The 20804-nt window shown below is 34.0% G+C and overlaps 1 protein-coding gene across 1 annotated transcript; it reads left to right on the plus strand.

Moving 5' to 3' along the window:
* The first annotated feature begins 3476 nt into the window (after positions 1 to 3476).
* LOC127737776 (uncharacterized) lies at positions 3477 to 15598 on the plus strand. Its single transcript, XM_052248685.1, has 3 exons — positions 3477 to 3604; positions 3981 to 4122; positions 15150 to 15598. The coding sequence occupies exons 1-3, from the start codon at positions 3506 to 3508 to the stop codon at positions 15548 to 15550; spliced, it is 642 nt and encodes a 213-aa protein (XP_052104645.1). The 5' UTR covers positions 3477 to 3505; the 3' UTR covers positions 15551 to 15598.
* The last annotated feature ends 5206 nt before the right edge of the window (positions 15599 to 20804 follow it).

A 20804-nucleotide genomic window follows, 5' to 3' on the forward strand; every position in this document is an offset into this window, starting at 1 on the left:
CTATCTGACCATAAGGACATAAATAAAATAGCCAAATCAGTCGAAGATTAACTTTGCCCGATAGAGCTGAAACTTTAGCTTCTTTATAATTTCAAAATTTATAAATAGACAATTGAAGGGAATTGAAGGAATTGCAGAATCAGAACGCTGTCATAATTCCTACGTCTTCAGTTTCATGTTTGTAAGATCAATAACTCATTATAATTCAAACAACAATTTATTGGTTAGGGCTGGAAGATTGATGCTTGAGGACGGATGACATTGTTTTAGAATTTTTGGGGATAATATTTTTTTTGAGTACCAATAAATGTTAAGTATTTAAGAATTGAATGCTTCTTTTTGTAAATTTATTGGGGTGTAAAAGCGTTGACCGAAGTACATTTTGTATAAAGCGCGTAAGCGCTTCGTTTTAAAAATGTGCGTACGGTCAACGCTTTTACACCCTATAAAAACTACTAAAAGAAGCAATCAATACTTATAATTACATTTTTTTGCTTGGATCATCAAAACACGATTTCTATCAAGTTTTTCTTTTATTTACCTGTGCACTTTATTGTGGAAGCTCGTGTCATCATGAATGTTACATTTCATTTTGAAATGAAGGTTAATTTCAGAATGACGCGAGATTGCTGTTAGCCAATCAAAATAACGTATTATAATGAAACATACATACATGTAATGTAATTATATTTTAATATTCTCCAAAACAATTGATTGATAGGAAATGTTTTTATATTTTGTTGGACAGTTGGGTAATCAAGAATAAAATCTAGTTCTGGTGATCGAATTTTTATTCTATCAGATTTCAGATTACTCTTAATGTCGGTTAACTGCCGGTACTGTCTCTGTTATAAAACTGAATGTTCTGCTTCTCAGTACTAGTACGTCATATCACAAACCAAATATACTATGATCAAATATACCTCATGTCATCTTAACCCCTGTTTATTATCCCAGATATCCAAATTATTACGAAGAAATTAAAATAGTTTTTTTTCTCCCCCTTTGATTTTAATCAGATATTAATCAAAATTGATAAATGGTATCATTTGTGCAGTTCATTGACAGATTCCAAAAAAAGGGGTGTACGGGGTAATGTCGTCATACGTATGTCGTTGATACAAACAAGAAGATCTGTCATGTCAAAATTGTGATACAACAGGAAATTTAATTTCATATGCAGGAACTGAACACAGGAATTTTACAGAATAAGCATATTTCTTACTGAATAGAGAAAAATGGCCAAAAGAATTGCAAAATACAGAAATGTAGACCCCCTCCCCTAATCCAGACCGTCATATATCATTGTGACGGATAGCTTTGTTTGATCTATTTAACTGTATTTATTTTCGAAAAGAATATTTGTACATAGTGTTTTTAATAAATGTAACGGACAATATATACCACGCCCTCTCAGCCGACGTCGTAATTTCATTTTAATGAAAGAAAGTAATTAAAAGCTTCTCTCCCTGTGCAACATGATATAAAACTCATTAGGCAGACCAATTTTTATGGCTACTTGCATAATTGTTACATCGTATTAAATTCGGTATCAAACTTATATTAATAATAAAAGTTTCATATCTTGAATATTGAAAACGGGTTAAAATTATTTACTTGCATATATTAATATTGATATAAATCCGGTTCGGGTTTTTTTTCTAGATCTGAGATAAAAGCAACTCTGTTACACTTAAACAATTGATTAATAAGAATTGTTACATGGTGTCTTCTTATGTCGCCTGAATTACAATGTATGTTATTGGTCTGTAATTTATATATTCGCTATCCGTGATAATTATCTAATATGTTTATTTGGCATGCCATACTCGATAAAAGTGCGGACGTGATAGAAAGCACTCTTTACCAAAACGTCAACGGAGATTACATTCCACGGAGGTTACATTTTGATGATTTCATCATTTATAAAGCATAATATGTGTATCTGAAGATAGAAGTTGTACTAAAATTTAATGTTGACACCGATATCGATCTGTTGGATGTAGAATTTATTTTCAAAATTGGTGTTTGTTTAGAATAGACCATTCCACGGAGATTACATGCTTAACAAATCTCTGCAGTTTTCAACTTTTTTTAGTTTTTCAGACTGATATTCATTTGGAATAAATGACCATTGTTATAAACAAAATTATTTATGGTAACCTTATAATCAAATTTAACTCATATCACACTCTATGTTGTGCTGAATATTTTGTCCTGCTTGATCTTTTATCCGTTAACGGAAATTACAGGTTTACGAAGAAAACATTTCGACGGCCGGTACGATCACTATCGTGGTGCAATATGTACTAAACTTTGTAAAAATTTAAAATATAGATAATAAAGAAATATAAAAATCTCAGAAATAAGTATAACAAGCTACGGGTATATAATTCGAAGTCGTTAGTTTTGCTTTATTACGGTGGGACAAATTAACGTCATAAAATGGGCGCTTTAACGGAGAACCAGTGTTTACGGCCTGCAACGCGATGACGTTACGATCATTTCGACGTTTTGTGGAACACCTTTGAATGATGTACCTATACCGTAAAAACGAAGTCGGTGACCCTATAATTATTTTTTGTATCAATAGCATATAGTTTTTTTTATATATAATTGAATATTAAATATAATATTAAATATCTTAGAATTGAGATGATTATATTCATATTTATATATGATTATCAAAATTATTGTGTCAATTATCTAAATCATTGTAATAAATTACTTTGCTCTTCATGGGCCCTTTAATTGGAATAAAAATATCTTATCTTATCTCATCTTATAGTTTTTCAAGAAAAATCTATGTAATAGAAATTAGAGATTTGATGATTTTAAGACAAATCTAAGAAGGTTTTTCGCCGATATTATATGCTTTCTATACAAATGTTCGCCTATTTTGAAAAAAATTCAATCAGTAATATTTCAGATGATAGAAGAGATGCGTTATTTTTTTCGATTTTCAGTTATAGTCAAACGAGCCAAAGTTGTATGCAAAATTTTAGCAAAATCTGTGACATAGCCCATTTACTGTAACTTGACAGTAACTATTACGAAACTGGCTGCAATATATGACTACTTATTTATATAACAATGCATTCAAGTGTACATTGCAGAGGACTTACATCTTTATATCTTAAACTTACAGTACACGAAATAAAAGGATTGAACTTGCTATTTTTCATTTTACTTGAAAGCCCTTCGTAATGCATGTTTAATATGAAGTACGTGAAAAAGGAGCACTTCAACGAGGAAAGGAGCACAATTGATATTTACATGAAAGCCGACTGTCTCAAGGCTGAAAACAGATCAAACGTAACTACGTATATGTTACTATTCAATAAAAAAAACTGTTTATCTTTTATTGTGTTGCTAACTCGTGACCTTTTAATCTATTATCATAATATTTTAAGTCACATAAGTTATTGTAAACAATATTCTTATAAGAATGAAATATTGATATATTTCTGTAGAACACGTGTATATTGGTTGCTACTATGATGATATGCTGTCTGGTCCTAAGGATATACATCCATTTGATACGACTGTCAACAAATGTCTGGAGGTTTGCAATACGAATGGTTATGTATATGCTGGCATACAGGTGAAAATTAGACTCTTAATGAGGGCAAGGGCAATTTTTTTTGTTAAGTCCTTCAATATAATTTTACAAAAAATCACAAAACTTCATGTTTAAATTACATTATAATTAAGTAAATAATATAGGCTCCTTTATATTCAAATTCCAGTATATTTGAAACACTTTCTTACTTAACCATATGAGTAAATAAAAGAAAAAAGGGGGAACTCTTTAGTTTAAATATATATTCAGAAAAGCCATCTCCTTATTTTACATGTAATTTACATTGTTTTGGGTTTTTTTTTCTGACATCTCGAAAACTGTTTCTTACATTATGTTTGTATATGTAAAAACTGTAACAACCAGGTGGCTGATTCGTCAGATAATATTTATATTTCAGTTTGTTAGGTGTGTTTGTGGAAAAGAAGATGAACTTGATTCCTCGTTGAAAGTAGAAGATTCACGATGTGATAAACGTTGTAACGACAACTCACAAAGTAGATGTGGTGGTCCATTGATTATGGCCGTATATCATATACTGGGTATTATTATTATATGTTATCTCATTTTTACATCGCGATGACCGTGAGGGCATTCCGATGTATTGTTGCCACAGAGATTTCTACTCACGTAACTTTCGTTTTCAGTGGCGGATTTACCGGGGGCACAGGGGGTACGTGCCCCCCCCAGTCGGGGTCACCAAAAAATTTACTAACATAGTTTTATTGCTACTGTATCTGTTTATGTAGATATCTAGATCTAAAATCAAGACACAGCTTGATTTGACTTCCTAAAGTGGTCGTTAATTAACCCCAGCTTCAACATGCGTGATTTATGACAACTTATCGATGGGTGTGTAAATATTGACACCTTTGTGTAATGTCTATATCCAAAATCATTTATGTAAACTACATGTACATCTACATGCTGATTGGAATTAATACGAATATATTTATTGATTTCTAATACAATATTACAGGATCAAGATCGATTAACAAGAGAAATCTTCTGATCAGGAAAGAAATTACCAACTAAAATCGGTCTGAAAAGAATATGTAAAAATAGATGTTTAGTGTCAGAAATGTTAGTATCGATATGAGATATGTCTTTATTACCAAACACTCACATTGTATACGGTTCCTGGGGAATGCGTCTTTCTCAGAACAGTCTTTTTCGGACTTTATTAAACAACAAACGATTTTTTTCAATGCATACAGCATTTTTTTAAACTGAATGTCGAGTTTTTTCCCCTTATTTTTTTATGGAAACCAATGATTTGTCTTTAAAAAACCTTCCCCCTCCACAAAACATGAATGGTCTGTGCCTTTATATATATACAAGGAATTGTTTAAATATACAATTCCTTGATATATATCATTAATAAAATGATATTGTATTTTTAGAAAACCTATACTCATATTTGAGATTAAGAACAGCAATAAAAGCGCTGTTCCTTTGCTTATTGTGTGTTTTTTTGCTGTGCGTGTACTGATTTTGTGTCGTGGATGGATACCCCATATCCTTTCTTTTTCTATTATAGTACAGTTATATGTGTATACACATTTTTTTCTTGTTTTAATTACCATGTATGAGGGTATGAATAGGTTACCATGAATGAGGGTATGAATGGTTTACCGTGAATGAGGGTATGAATGGGGTTTACAGATTAGAGAATAATGGTCAAAAAGTAAAGACTAGAAAAAAATGTGCCAAAAAAATATAGAAAACAGATTAAAGGTGTGATGAACTATAAAGAATAGAGAACAATTGGCAGCAAATAAAAGAGTAGAAAGAAATGGATCCAAAAATAATGAAAAGATATAGAAATGAAGACCTGAAAACTCCCACCCCCCCCCCCCCCCCCCCCACCCCACCCCCCCCCCCCCCCACCCCCTCCACGATCACCATCATCCCCAATACATGACACCACCACTACCCACACTCGCATATATACATGTCTAAACAAATCTTTAATTTTGGTTTCATGGTGCCCCCCCCCCCCCCAAACTTCGAGGTTCTGGATCCGCCCCTGCGTTTTTGACTGGTAACCGATCTATAAATACGCGAACATTATCGAGTGCAAAATAACATTCCTTATCGCTGGTTATAAATTCATTTCTTCAATGAATACTCATAAAAATATTTTTTTTAGAACATAAATTAATAATATGAAAATGTTTTGTCGTTAGAAATGTATATAAGTAAAATAATCATTAATATCTATGCACACATACAGAAAAATTGTGTTAACGCATGCGGAAGAATATCTCAAGAACGTTTTGCGGGAAAATATGAATGCCTATTCAATTCCAATCTATTAGAAAAATCGAATTATTACAGAAGAGTGTCCATGCACCATGCACTTGCACTGCACTATTATTAGAATAGTAGAATAGAATGATATACAAATGGATGAAAATCATATATACATGTAAACTTATTTCAAACGGGATTGCACATCCTCATTTTTACAGCAATATTGTTTACCGTGCCCGGAAATTCAGAAACGATCCTGGTAAACTTATCGATCCTTTAAATAAACTTATTCTAAAAGGTTACCAATTCAACACTGTAAATAGATCATTAAATATTGTTTTTATTGGTACTAATATTGATTTTGTTATCAGTAAATTTAAAGCAAACTAGATATTATTGTTGTATTTTATACACATTCATGGATCTACAATCTGTCGATACCTGTATCTTGGCATTGCACAAGGTCATGTTTTTCTCTAACTGTTTATGACGTCTTTACACTAAATCCATTAGATGTTGGATGTGTACGGATTGATAATTAAGTCTTAGATGCATGATTTTTTTTATTAGTTGTTAGCAGCTTTGAACTAGCTGTCAGTAACTGCGAGTACTCTCAGATCTGTACTTAGTGTCTTTTTGTTGTTTGAATGTACTAGTACCCGGCCACGTCCACTTGTATTTGTAGTATTTGTATTTTTATCCATCTGATGAGTTAAGCCTCTTTCAACTGATTTTTATAGTTCGTTCTTATGTTGTACTGTTACACCACTGTCCCAGGTTAGGGAGAGGGTTGGGATCCCGCTTACATGTTTAACCCCGCCACATTCTGTATGTATGTGCCTGTCCCAAGTCAGGAGCCTGTAATTCAGTGGTTGTCGTTTGTTTATGTGTTACATATTTGTTTTTCGTTCATTTTTTGTACATAAATTAGGCCGTTAGTTTTCTTGTTTGAATTGTTTTACATTGTTATTTCGGGGCCTTTTATAGCTGACTGTGCGGTATAGGCTTTGCTCATTGTTGAAGGCCGTACGGTGACCTATAGTTGTTCATTTCTGTGTCATTTGGTCTCTTGTGGAGAGTTGTCTCATTGGCAATATCATACCACATCTTCCTTTTTATATGTAACTGTTATATACAAATATTAATATAAAATATAACAACAAACCAAAGTATACTGATTTGTATCACTACAATATAATACTTAGGCCACACCAATTTGATTTTTAGTTCCGTTCGGACAAAAGCTCCAAAAAATATGGGGCGAGCGAGCGAAATTTTTTTGATTGTATTTATTTCTTGAAAATGAGTTTTGTTGAGGCGGGTGCTCTACAAGTGGAGCGAGCGGTATAATTTTCTTTTTAAATTGTGCGATTTAGAATATTTGTACATGTTAAAACTGGGTTACTTCAAAGAAAAAGGAGGATAAACATGCTCTTATGCATATAATTTGATGTATTTGTGCCTGTAGTACAGTCTGTTCCATACCCAACTTTTGGGTTCGCTTTGGTTTAGTATAATTTTGATTATTTTCTTCAAATAAGCTTTGACTGCGTGAATTTTCATTTAAATTCATACATGTGTATATATTAAGGAAGCATATCAGATGCAGTTTAGCAAGAGGAATTATGTTAGTTAGGTAAATGAAATGTGTTGAATACAATTAAAATATGTGTATGTATTCCAAAAAAAATGCCCTTGAAAAATATTAAATATCTTTTGATATAGTTGTTTTCATTATATGGTAATGATTGTTTATTGGCTGCTTGACATCCAGTTGGAACTATTTATCCATTATAGGATCAACATAATGAGTGAGGTGAATATTTCAACAACATCCGAGTAAGATAATTATATTGCTATGCATGTAGATCTCAATGTATTAAAACATTTAATCCCGCTGCAAATATTTGCACCTGTCCTAAGTCAGGAATCAGATGTACAGTAGTTGTCGTCTGTTTATGTAGTTCAAACGTGTTTCTCGTTTCTCGTTTTTATATAGATTAGACCGCTGGTTTTCCCGTTTGAATGGTTTTACACTAGTAATTTTTGGGGCCCTTTATAGCTTGCTGTTCGGTGTGAGCCAAGGCTCCGTGTTGAAGGCCGTACCTTGACCTATAATGGTTTACTTTTATAAATTGTTACTTGGATGGAGAGTTGTCTCATTGGCACTCATACCACATCTTCCTATATCTATTCCCTTAAAATACATTTAACCACATTCACATGCATTATTCTGACTTAGCAAAATACTTTTTCCTTTTGCCCCTGAAACCTGCAATGGATTTCAAACTGGAAGGGGTTGCACCAATAACACATCCCTAATTATTATTAGCATGCCAATCCCAATACCACCACTTTGGTCTCGAATGTTGGAACTCTTAAATTTTCCCTTACAAAAGAGTTCTGATCATGTCAATAGACTAACAAGGGGATATGGGGTTTTCATTAAAATAAGATAAATCTTGTCATTTTTCAAAAATTCATGTGAATTTAATATTAATTTCATCGAAGACAGATAGCTCTAGATATCTTTGTCTGTTGTAGTCCGAGATTACTCTGACGTCCAGCGGCTGTTTTGCCAGACAAGTTGGGGCCGTGGGACAACAGCCCCCCATCTTGTCTGGCAAACAGCTGTTGGACGTCGGAGTAATCTCGGACTATGTCTGTTGAAACAATGATCGGGGATGACAATGGTTCTAACAAGTACTGATGTGATCGTGGTCATCTAACGAAAGAATTTTTATTTTTGTCTCCTAGAACAGGTAAAACGAAATGCATTTCAAATAACTGTGTGTTTAATAACTACGTGTCCTCGGCAATGATCTGACACAACTTCATGTTGGCATCCCGATTTGTGACCTTTTATTTACAAATCGATTTATCACACGTGCGTTTGAATCGCTCGGAGCAATATATGCACGAGAAAAACGTCTAAGAGAAAACAAAATGTCAAGGATAAACTAATTTTGGAGCGGCATGCGGCCCAAAAATTGGCGGAAGCGGTAATTATTTTTTTATTATTGAAAAGTCAATTTCTCCAAAACAGGAGCGGGAAAATCCAAAGAACTATTAATCAAATTGGTGTGGCCTTATTACGGTGATGTTGAATTCCCTGTCATATATTCATCATCCACGCACGAACTTGTCTCAGAAAAAATATATCTCTGTACTTTAACTTCACTTTCAGGTATAGAGATGTGATTTTTTTTTCTGAGACAAGTGCTTGTGACCATCCACAAGAACTTGCGGTTATCCGATGTTCAGTACTTCAGTACTTTGATTACTATTCGCGATAAATACATTCATTGCATCAACAACTGTAACCCATTTTTACATGGCGATGAACGTGAGGGCATTCCGATGTATTGTTGCTACAGAGATTTGACTTTCGTTTTTGACTGGTAACCGATCGTATAAATACGCGGACATTATCGAGTGCAAAATAACATTCCTTATCGCTTGTTATAAATTCATTTCTTCAATGAATACTCATAAAAATATTTTTTTTAGAACATAAATTAATAATATGAAAATGTTTTGTCGTTAGAAATTTATATATAAGTAAAAAATCATTAATATCTATGCACACGTACAGAAAAATTGTGTTAACGCATGCGGAAGAATATCACAAGAACGTTTTGCGGGAAAATACGAATGCCTACTCAACTCCAATCTATTAGAAAAATCGAATTATTACAGAAGAGTGTCCATGCACCATGCACTTGCACTGCACTATTATTAGAATAGTAGAATAGAATGATATACAAATGGATGAAAATTATATATACATGTAACTGTTATATACTAATATTAATATAATATATAACAACAAACCAGAGTATACTGATTTGTATCACTACAATATAAATAGTTATTACGGTGAGGTTGAATTCCCTGTCATTTATTCATCATCCACGCACGAACTTGTCTCAGAAAAAAATATATCTCTGTACATTAACCTCACTTTCAGGTATAGAGATGTGATTTTTTTTTCTGAGACAAGTGCTTGTGACCATCCACAAGAACTTGCGGTCATCCGATGTTCAGTACTTCAGTACTTTGATCTTATAATGCTTCACGAAATGTTACAGGAGCACAATGAATATAACAGATGTTATTTTTTAGGGAAAATCTGTCATTTTATACTACTAGTATCTGAATCGTGTATTTATGCTGTCTGTCTGTCTTGTCTATTTTTTATCTGTTTATCTCTCTATTTTATCTGTCTTGTGTTTCCCGAATTATGCGACACATTTTCACCCACACCATGCTATTATGTCTTAACTATTATTGAGTTCTTTGCTCTTCTTCACCCACTTGATGAAATATTAATACGAGCTTTCACAAAATATTTGACACACTATGGCATGGTGTTGGTTGCAAAAATTTGATATTTTTCATTTAAATGCAATATTTCTTATTTAATTAGTATATTTCTTCATTTAAATGCAATATTTTTTTTATTTGAATGGTATATTTTTTCATTTAAATGCAATATTTTTTATTCAAATGTTATAATTTTTCATTCAAATGGTATAATTTTTCATTCAAATGGTATAATTTTCGTTCAAATGCAATAGTTTTTATTCAATTGGTATAAAATGTCATTTGAATGCAATACTTTTTATTCAATTGGTATAGTAGTTTTTTATTTATATGCAATAATTGCATTATGGGAAATTCTTTGACGTCATAAGGTCAAATTTGCAACAACGTTTGTGATTGGTCGGAAATTGTTTGGATTTCTCCCCTTTCTTTCTAAACATGGGTGACCAAGAATTAAAAAACGCGTCAGAATATCGCCCCTCTAACTAAATCTAACATTTGTGCGAGTCCTGCACTGGCTGTTAAAATCTTGTGGTCATAACTAGTATTTCTATTGCAAAATTTTGATGGTCAAAACGTTCGGTCCACTTTTCAAAAACCGTTTCATTGTACATGGATTTATATGCAAGTATATCGTTTTTTTTTAATAGATTAGACACCGTTGGTTTTCCCGTTTGAATGGTTTTACACTACTAATTTTTTGGGGGCCCTTTAGAGCTTGCTGTTCGGTTTGAGCCAAGGCTCCGTGTTGAAGACCGTACGTTGACCTTTAATGGTTTACATTTACAAATTATGACTTGGATGGAGAGTTGTCTCATCGGCACTCATACCACATCTTCTTATATCTATATACAACGTAAACCAGACGTTTCTCGGACTGTTTTCTTTTTTTATTAAATCCTTTGCCGCGCGTTGTGTACTGATTGATAACTCAGTCTGTGAGAACAAGATTTGTTTCAGTACCAGTTGTAATTAGGTATGAGCAAACTTCCAGTAATTGCAATTACTCTTATGTCGGTGCTTATTGTCTTAATGTTATTTTTTGTGTGTCTCGTATCGATCTTTTGAGTTAATTTGCTGATTTGTGCAGGTTGTTATTTTATTGTACTGTTACACCACTGTCCCAGCTTCGGGATGGGTTGCTCACAAACATGTTGATCCCGCTAACATGTTAAACCCCGCCACATTCTGTATGTATGTGCTTGTCCCAAGTCAGGAGCCTGTAATTCTGTGGTTGCCGTTTGTTGCTTTGTTATACTTATTTGTGTTTCGTTCATTTTTTTGTACATTAATTCGGCCGTTAGTTTTCTCGATTGAATTGTTTTACATTTTTGATTTCTGGGCCTTTTATAGCTGACTATGCGGTGTAGGCTTTGCTTATTGTCGAAGGCCGTACGGTGACTTATAGCTGTTGATTTCTGTGTCATTTGATCTCTTGTGGAGAGTTGTCTCATTTGCAATCATACCACATCTTCGTTTTTATATCCACCCTGCCATGTTCTTTATTTTCCCAGGGATGGAGCTTGTAGTTTAGTGGTTGTCGTTGGTTCCTGTCTCGACTCATATTTGATATTTTGTAAATTGTTTTGTTATGTATAATTAGGCTGTTGGTTTTTTTTTTAATTGTTCACACTTTTCATGTCGTGCCTTTTATAGACGACTTTACAGTATCAGGTTTTTGTCATTGTTGAAGGCCTTACGATTGTCTACAAAAAGCATTTGTCTACATGACGGCAAAAAGGTCAACAGAGCTTATGTTTGTAGTATTTCATGTAACCCGACTTAAAATAAATTTTTCTTATCTTATCTTATCTATAATTGCTTACATCCACTTCATATTTGAACTCCGGTGGATAGTTGCCTTATTAGCAATCATATTCCATCTCTTCATTTATATACTATATACGTGACTTCTAAACTCGTGTTTTCCTGAACAAGCATGAAAGAATTTTCACTGGGCGTTAAAATTAGCAACAAACAATCAATCAATTTAAACTTGTGTTAAATAAGAGGAAAACCATTTGATATTTATTTATTTGTTGGGATGGGGGACAGAAGGATTTCATATATGAATATGGTTGCCTGGTAAGAGCTGAAAAATAGGCATGATTAGCGACAGATTGAAATGAATAATAATGCCCTCTCTTCCCTTCCCCATCCTTCATCTATAAATTTAAACTGACCACCACGGAATAGCCCAATAGTGTTGAAAGTAGCGTTAAACACCAATCAATCAAAATCCCTTCCCTAGAATATCAAATAATCGTCCCTTAACTGTTATTGTCCGTGTAGTTCTTATATTTATCCAGCTTATCGTCCTACAGGGATGTCCTACTAAGGCTGTCATACCATAAAAACGTTTATAAAACAGCTCACATTCTAATATATCTGCATTCACAAATTTATTAATTTCATTTAGACTAAACGACGCTTTGTTTGTTATGTGCCTCTGCCGTCAACCTATCAAAAATGAAGAGGTGGAAGAGAGCCAGAAGATCTTACCAATGCAAAAAAAAACCAGAAATGGACTTCTTCTGGCTCACTTCCGAAGAACAACAAAAAAAAAAACCGCGCCCCATTGATATGTTTTAAAAACGCCTTGCCCGTACCCTTTTTTCCAAAAAAATGGCATTATTAAATATATAAACATATATATAATCATCAAAATTAAAATGCTATTGTATTTTTATAAGACCTACTTTATTACATGTCCTGGGACTAATGACTACTATCTATAAGTCCTAGCATACCTTAATTATTATAATATGAATATGTTTCTTGTTTTAATAACCACATATGATGCTATGCATGAGTCACCATTTATCAGGACATGAATTGGGTTTACATAGAGAGGATAAGGGACGACATCAGAAAATCAATGAAGGATAAAAAACTTAATTCAAATAGTTTTTTTTTTTTTGGGGGGGGGGGTCAAAATTGCTGCAAGTTTTGTTTAATTAACATCGATTTTATATATATCCTTATTGGTCAATCAATGTTTCCCAAATTAAGTTAAGAAGGGGGGGGGGGGGGGGGGGGGGGTAGGGGGTCAGTGAAAAAAACTATATGAATTAAGTTTTTTTTATCCTACATTGAACTTTTGATGTCGTCCCTTAGTGTGCAAAAAAATAGATAAGGGGCGGGACCAAACCTATAGATAACATAATAAAGAAATGATGAAATATACAGAATACGTTGATTGACTTTTGGTTGCCTTATGTTCAGTGGCAAATATGTCACGCATGTTTAGGACAAATATAATAGAGATCAAAGGATAAAGAATAGAGTGAAATGGTAAAAACTAAAAGATATAGAATTATAGAAACGATCTTTGATCTGAAACCCCTACCCTCACACACACACACCATAACTATTACTGCCAATACTCGCATATATACATCTCTATACAAATATCTAAATTTGAACCTACTCCCCCCCCCCCTTCTAGACACCGAGGTTTTGGATCCGCCCCTGTTAAATGTGTCTAATTATATACATTTTGTACGGGTCTAGATAATAGCTAAACGTATAATCATATAATTTGTTGGATACCTAATTATATTATATAATGTGTCACAAAATAAACTTGTATACCCCCTTCCCAATGCAGTATTGAAAAGTAAATCATTTAAAAGTCCTGAAGATAAAATATTTTTTGAAATATGCCCTGCATACTTATTTATGCAAAGACATATAGTAATTATAGAACTACTGTGGGGCTTGAAAAAAAAATCTATTTAAGGGATTCGGAGACGAGAACAGTAAAAAAAAGCTCAGCAACGAATCCTAAATGTAAAATGATTTGCAGCATAAGACATGAGAGCACATATTATAGATAGTATTGAATATGAAGTTCACGCCTCATATAGTGAAGTCCTATGTCAAAGAACTATTGTTGTAACATGGTTTAGTAACTGGTTCCAATTTATCCTGAATTGTCTTTATTAAAGAATTAGTTCCGGAGTATAACAGCTTATGTCTCTACTTGTGGGTTTCTGGTTCTGCTGTCGTAATTAAGTGATTTTTTTTTCTTCATGTAGTAAAAAAGAGAGGGCTTAGTCCAAATAATTGTAACGTCCTGGATGCTTTTTATTCTTTTTCAGGTGTGCCTTCCTGCAACGTCTCTGAGGATCAAAAAAAGTTTAAAATGATATAGCACTAAAGAACGTCATGATTACATGTATCTGGACTTAGAAGGGGGAGGAGGGCTAGCTATGTATTTTTTTTTTTATTTCAATGTGTAGACTGTAGGAGAGTTTCTTCAGAAAAGGTTTTCATTGGAGGTGTTTTTGCCATGCACGCAGGCATCTGTTTCTATCCATGAACAAGTTGTGTGTCAAATTAATTATTATTACTTGTCACTCGCATTTTTGGCTCGTCCTGGTCATTATTGGCATTAACAGCCAGTGCACGAACTCGCACGAACGCCAAATTTAGTTAGAGGGGCGATATTCTGACGCGTTTTTTAATTCTTGGTCACTCAAGTTTAGAAAGAAAGGGGAGAAATCCAAACAATTACCGACCAATCACAAACGTTGTTGCAAATTTGACCTTATGACGTCAAAGAATTTCCCATAATGCAATTATTGCATATAAAAAAAAAAAACTACTATACCAATTGAATAAAAAATATTGCATTCAAATGACATTTTATACCAATTGAATAAAAAATATTGCATTTGAACGAAAATATATACCATTTGAATGAAAAATTATACCATTTGAATGAAAAATTATACCATTTGAATGAAAAATTATACCATCTGAATAAAAAATATTGCATTTAAATGAAAAAATATACCATTCAAATAAAAAAATATTGCATTTAAATGAAGAAATATACCAATTAAATAAGAAATATTGCATTTAAATGAAAAATATCAAATTTTTGCAACCAATACCATGCCATAACACACGTGAATTTCGATTGAAAAATGGCTATATTCGACAAAACAAGATCTTGATTAAATTTCTTTGTATTTTTAAGGCGTCAATTCAACAGAGAAAGAAACCGTGTCATCGGATGAGGTTGGTTATTCCACGGAAACAACAGAATTATATACTAGTAGTACAAAGTCCTATTTAGAAGCAAACTACTGTTCTTGTCCCTGTAAGACGACGGTATCTAAATGGGATATCCTTCTTAACTCTAATATTTCAAAAGGAAAAGTACTTGAGTTAATAGAAAAGGAAGTTGAACAAATTCAAAAAGAAATTGCTGTCGACAAAAAGGCTATAAGTTCATACATTAGACGTAAATCTAGCGCTACAGACAACAGACCGACGTCAGTGACCGTTGGCATACTAGCAGTAACAATTATTGTTTTGGTATTCATGGTTTTTATTTGTATAGATTGCCTTTCTATTTACCAGAAATGCACAAATTAAAAAGAAATTATTGTCATCTTGAAATATGTACTTATTCTTATACTCTAAAATTTGGGTTATAAAACTCGTATAAAGTTGACTTGTAATGTAAATGTAATTTACCATGATTAAAATGTTCAAAAATATAAATAGTTGTTTATATTTCAGATACCTAAATTAACGTAAATATTCGTTTTCTAATTTGGCTGATATCTGTTGTCTGGTTATAACTATTGAAGGAATGGTTAATTTCACGAGATAGTATGAATAAAAGGGAAGTGGGTATACGTCAATGAGACAGCAACCTTTCGACAAAATAAACAAAACACACATAGAGGGCATCATCTTTAGTCACAAATAGAATCTATACAATATGTCAAGCTTTAAATCGTCTTTAAAAGTTCTGGTTTAACAGGAACAATCAAAGAAATATTATTAATACTCAAATCTCGAAATAATGCAAAACATTAAGATATGACATACGACAAATACTTTCGACAGGCAAATATATATTACTAGTATGACGGGAACACTGCTTTTCCGAGATGCTTCGTTATATATGATATACTACAGAGAAAACCCATATCCAGTTTATTTTACATTATCAATTCGTGTATTCTGTTGCAACCCTAGATTACTCGATGATATGATAAGACTAACGAAAACGATCTGTTCATACAGCCGATCGGGTGACTGGTCTAGGGCACTGGACACATGCAGTCAGTGCTAGTGGAGGTTGTGTTGCCGTTGATGTCTCACAGCCGATCGGGTGAGTGGTCTTGGCCGGACACTGGACACAGTCAGTGCTAGTGAAGGGTGTGTTGCAGTAGATGTCTCACAGCCTATCGGGTGAGTGGTCTAGGGCACTACATACAGTCAGTGCTAGTGGAGGTTGTGTTTCCGTTGATGTCTCACAGCCTATCGGGTGAGTGGTCTAGGGCATTGGACACATTCAGTGCTAGTAGAGGTTGTGTTGCCGTTGATGTCTCACAGCCTATCGGGTGAGTGGTCTAGAGCACTGCAAACAGTCAGTGCTAGTGGAGGTTGTGTTGCCGTTGATGTCTCACAGCCTATCGGGTGAGTGGTCTAGGGCATTGGACACATTCAGTGCTAGTAGAGGTTGTGTTGCCGTTGATGTCTCACAGCCTATCGGGTGAGTGGTCTAGAGCACTGCAAACAGTCAGTGCTACTGGAGGTTGTGTTGCCGTTGATGTCTCACAGCCTATCGGGTGAGTGGTCTAGGGCATTGGACACAGTCAGTGCTAGTAGAGGTTGTGTTGCCGTTGATGTCTCACAGCCTATCAGGTGAGTGGTCTAGGGCACTGCATACAGTCAGTGCTAGTAGAGGTTGTGTTGACGTTGATGTCTCACAGCCTATCGGGTGAGTGGTCTAGGACATTAAACACTGTCGGTGCTTGTAGAAGTTGTGTTGCCGTAGATGTCGAACAGCACTAAAACAATAAAGACAACTAGTAAATGAATTATGTATCCAAGACAAAATATCACTCAGAACACATCCAATGAATTTAGTGTAAAAACGTCATAAACAGTCTAGGAAAACATGACCTTGTGCAATGCCAACATACAAGTTTCGATAGGATGTAGAACCTTAAATGGTAATAAATGTATATCAATAGTTAAAAATAAAATTAAAAAAATAGTTATGTTTTAATTTATTGATAAAATCAATATCAGTACCGATAAAAACAATATCTAAAAATCTTATTACAGTGTTAAATTGTTAATCTTTTATAATAAGTTTATTCAAAGGATCAATATGCTTAAATGAATCGTATCTTAATGTATGGGCTCTAAAACTACATCACCGTAAAATTTAGAATGTGATACATGCAATGAGGGTATAAAAAAAGACCCAGAAAAGATCTCTGTCGTGAAAATCGGGCCCATGGAAATAGACAGTGTGAGCGGTTTAACCAGACACTATTCAACCTGTTGGGTACTTTAGAGGAAGATCAGAAATCCGATTGGAAATCCTATGTAGCACCTCTTGTCCATTCTTACAACGCTACCAGACATGAAAGTATAGGATATAGTCCTCACTTTTTAATGTTTGGTTGGCATTCAAGACTGGCTATAGACGCGTTCCTATGGATTTCATCTGGCTCACCTGTAAAAGATCACAAAACATACGCAAGTAACTTAGAAAAGGGATTGAAATTCGCTTATAAAACGGCAGCAAATGTAGCTGAAAAGGCAAGTAAAAGTCATAATACTAGGTATGATTTGAAGGTACGCCATTCTGATCTTCAGAAGGGGATAGAGTTTTAGTAAAGAAAGTTGGATTTAAAGGTAAGCATAAAGTTCAGAATAAGTGGGATAGAGATCCGTATATTGTAGAATCTCAACCTGACTCAAGTATACCTGTATACGTACTAAAACCTGAACACGGTCGTTCAAGAAAGGTGACCGTACATAGAAATATGCTACTACCTATTTTCTCACAACCTACAGAGGAGATAGTACGAGAACAGGCTCCTTCAAGGAATAAAAAGGGTAACACTTTGTCTAGACCTTGTCAGGTATTACAAAAAGACGATACAGTTGATAGTGATAAAATGAGCAAACGCTCAATGAGGTAAGTAATAACTATACAATGATGAAGACGAAGACGAAGATGACGATATTTGTGTTGTTGTTACTTGGTCTCCGGGCATAAGAAACAAGGACCGAAGTTCTCAGTTGGTATTAAATCTTCAGACCCCAGAGTTTTTACCGACATCTTCTAATAGTTCTTTACCCGTTTCGTGTGTCAGTTCCTATTTTAGTAGTTCTCGTCCGTTGTCAGGGCCGTAACTACATTGAGGCAAATGAGGCAAATGCCTCATGTTGGAAATTTCAACCAGAACAAAAATTTGAAATAAAATTTGTCTTCATATCAAATTGTTTCACGGCGAATGTCTTGCAAAAACAAGTTCTGTTTTTTTCGTGATACGTGTTTCTCATTTACTTTTAGTTTTCAGTGTTGATTGTCTATTGTTTGTTGTTATGTGTCTTATCTGTTCCCGGGTTTGTCTTTCTGTTTTGCGTAAACTTAAGACTCGAGAAAGATCTACGATGACGGGTGAACGGATGTGTGGTTTGGCAATGTTACATGTGGGTATGGATGGGGGAGGGGAACCTTCATTTCTGTGTTCTTTTCTGTAATCAGTATATTTTTTACCCAATTCTTTCAGTTTTGCAGTTATGATTATTCTTTACATTTAAGCACCCCATTATTCTCCATTCTTCATTTTTTGTTATTCTGTAAACCCAATCAACACCCTCTTACACATGTCCACCGATGTCCAGATAATATTCAAGAAAATGTTTTGAGATGATACGACTACCGGACATAGAAAAAAATGATCGTTTTTTTTCATTGAAAATTAAACTTTATATTCTTTCTATGCTCTCTTTTGTGTAAAAAAAAACTAAAAAGCTGACATAGGTTTGATTGAAGTGAGACAACCAATCTCCCGGAATCAAATCATTTAAAAATTAAAAAAAAGTATTGCCTTATGACCTTTTAAATTGAAGTTCTAAACTGCCATTAAGCCGTGTTCAGGCCCTTACATAGAAAATGAAGGGATATGGAGTTAATGTGCATGGGACAAAACCGCCCACAATACATCGAAAAAATACAAATTATCAATGAATAGGGCTTTTATACATTTTGACAGTCGCTGGATGGTCTTCAACAATGAAGGACTCATTCATACCCTACAACAAGATAAAGACGGTCCCTAGCGTGGACTTCAGTGGTACTTTAAGTAGTGTACTGTGAGTCACAAAAAAATTACACCAAAGTCTAAACTCAATACAAGACCAGAACAGACAGATCCGGCATTATCCAGTCCGTATAATATTAAAACAGCACAAAAATGTAGCAATGAGGTCTAAGAACAGTTTTCCTGAATCTACCCTGAGTGTACCCTTTTTCCCAGTGAGGAACTACATCAAATTGTAATTGAAGTGTGTTATAAAAATAGAATTCACATTGTTATATCAATGATTATCAGCCCCCTCTTAACTTAATGAAAAAAAAATAATTGACATGCAAGCCGAAACTCAAAAAAAAAAAATAAACAACTAAAAAACTGGCCAAACACTTAACTATGTGAATTACAATTTTTGCTTTATCTTACATATCGGTCTTCTGATGTTTCCTTAAAAACTAAAAGTCTTACTCTAAATCCATATATTATGCGTTGAGACCAGAATATTGCCGAAAAAAAAATTAAAACAAAAGTTGCGTTTCAGATTAAGAAATGATCCGGGAAATGCTCAGAATGCACGAGTTCGCGTTATAATTCCAGAGGGCCACCAGACCCCTCGCATAATTTTTTTAGCCTCGCTACGCTCGGCGAATATATTTTGCCTGACTTTTAAAAGAGACTTGTTACGGCCCTGGTTGTCTATAGCACAGTCAGGTTATAGTGGTGAAGTGGCTAGTGATTCGTCTGGTCAGACGTGTATAATTTCTGAGGTAAATCCTAGTTCTACATTTAGTGGTGCATCAGCTAGTAATAATACGGGAGATAAAACTGATATACATGAGCAAACAGATGCACAACCTGTTTTACGTTGTACGACAAGACAGAGCAGAGTTCCTCAACAATATCAGGATTTTGTTTTGTACCGTTGATAGTTTTTTATGACAGTTTTAGTTGTTTTGTTTTGTGTGTGTGTGAAGTGGCTAGTGATTCGTCTGGTCAGACGTGTATAATTTCTGAGGTAAATCCTAGTTCTACATTTAGTGGTGCATCAGCTAGTAATAATACGGGAGATAAAACTGATATACATGAGCAAACAGATGCACAACCTGTTTTACGTTGTACGACAAGACAGAGCAGAGTTCCTCAACAATATCAGGATTTTGTTTTGTACCGTTGATAGTTTTTTATGACAGTTTTAGTTGTTTTGTTTTGTGTGTGTGTGAAGTCATTGATTGATTTTTTCATTTTTTACTCATATGGTGTATATATATTTTTATATAGTTATTTTTGTTGTTTATAGATATGGTATCTTATCCTCATTCATATCTGTTCACGTCTAGTAGAGGAAAGTGTTTCTATGGGATGGCTTGTAAGGATATTTATGTCAAGTGAAGTCTGGTGGTAAATTACAAGATTTGTGTCGTATATATAGCAGTTTCTAGACTAAAGGGTGATATGAGTGGATGTATAATAATTATATATATTGTTGTTGGAATTCCTGATATCTGTACATTGACAAGAAAAAGGATCGATTTTCTTTATACAAAGAGTCATGATTA

The sequence above is a fragment of the Mytilus californianus genome, unplaced genomic scaffold, assembly GCF_021869535.1.
Source record: "Mytilus californianus isolate M0D057914Y unplaced genomic scaffold, xbMytCali1.0.p SCAF_4, whole genome shotgun sequence".
Taxonomy (NCBI): Eukaryota; Metazoa; Mollusca; class Bivalvia; order Mytilida; family Mytilidae; genus Mytilus; species Mytilus californianus.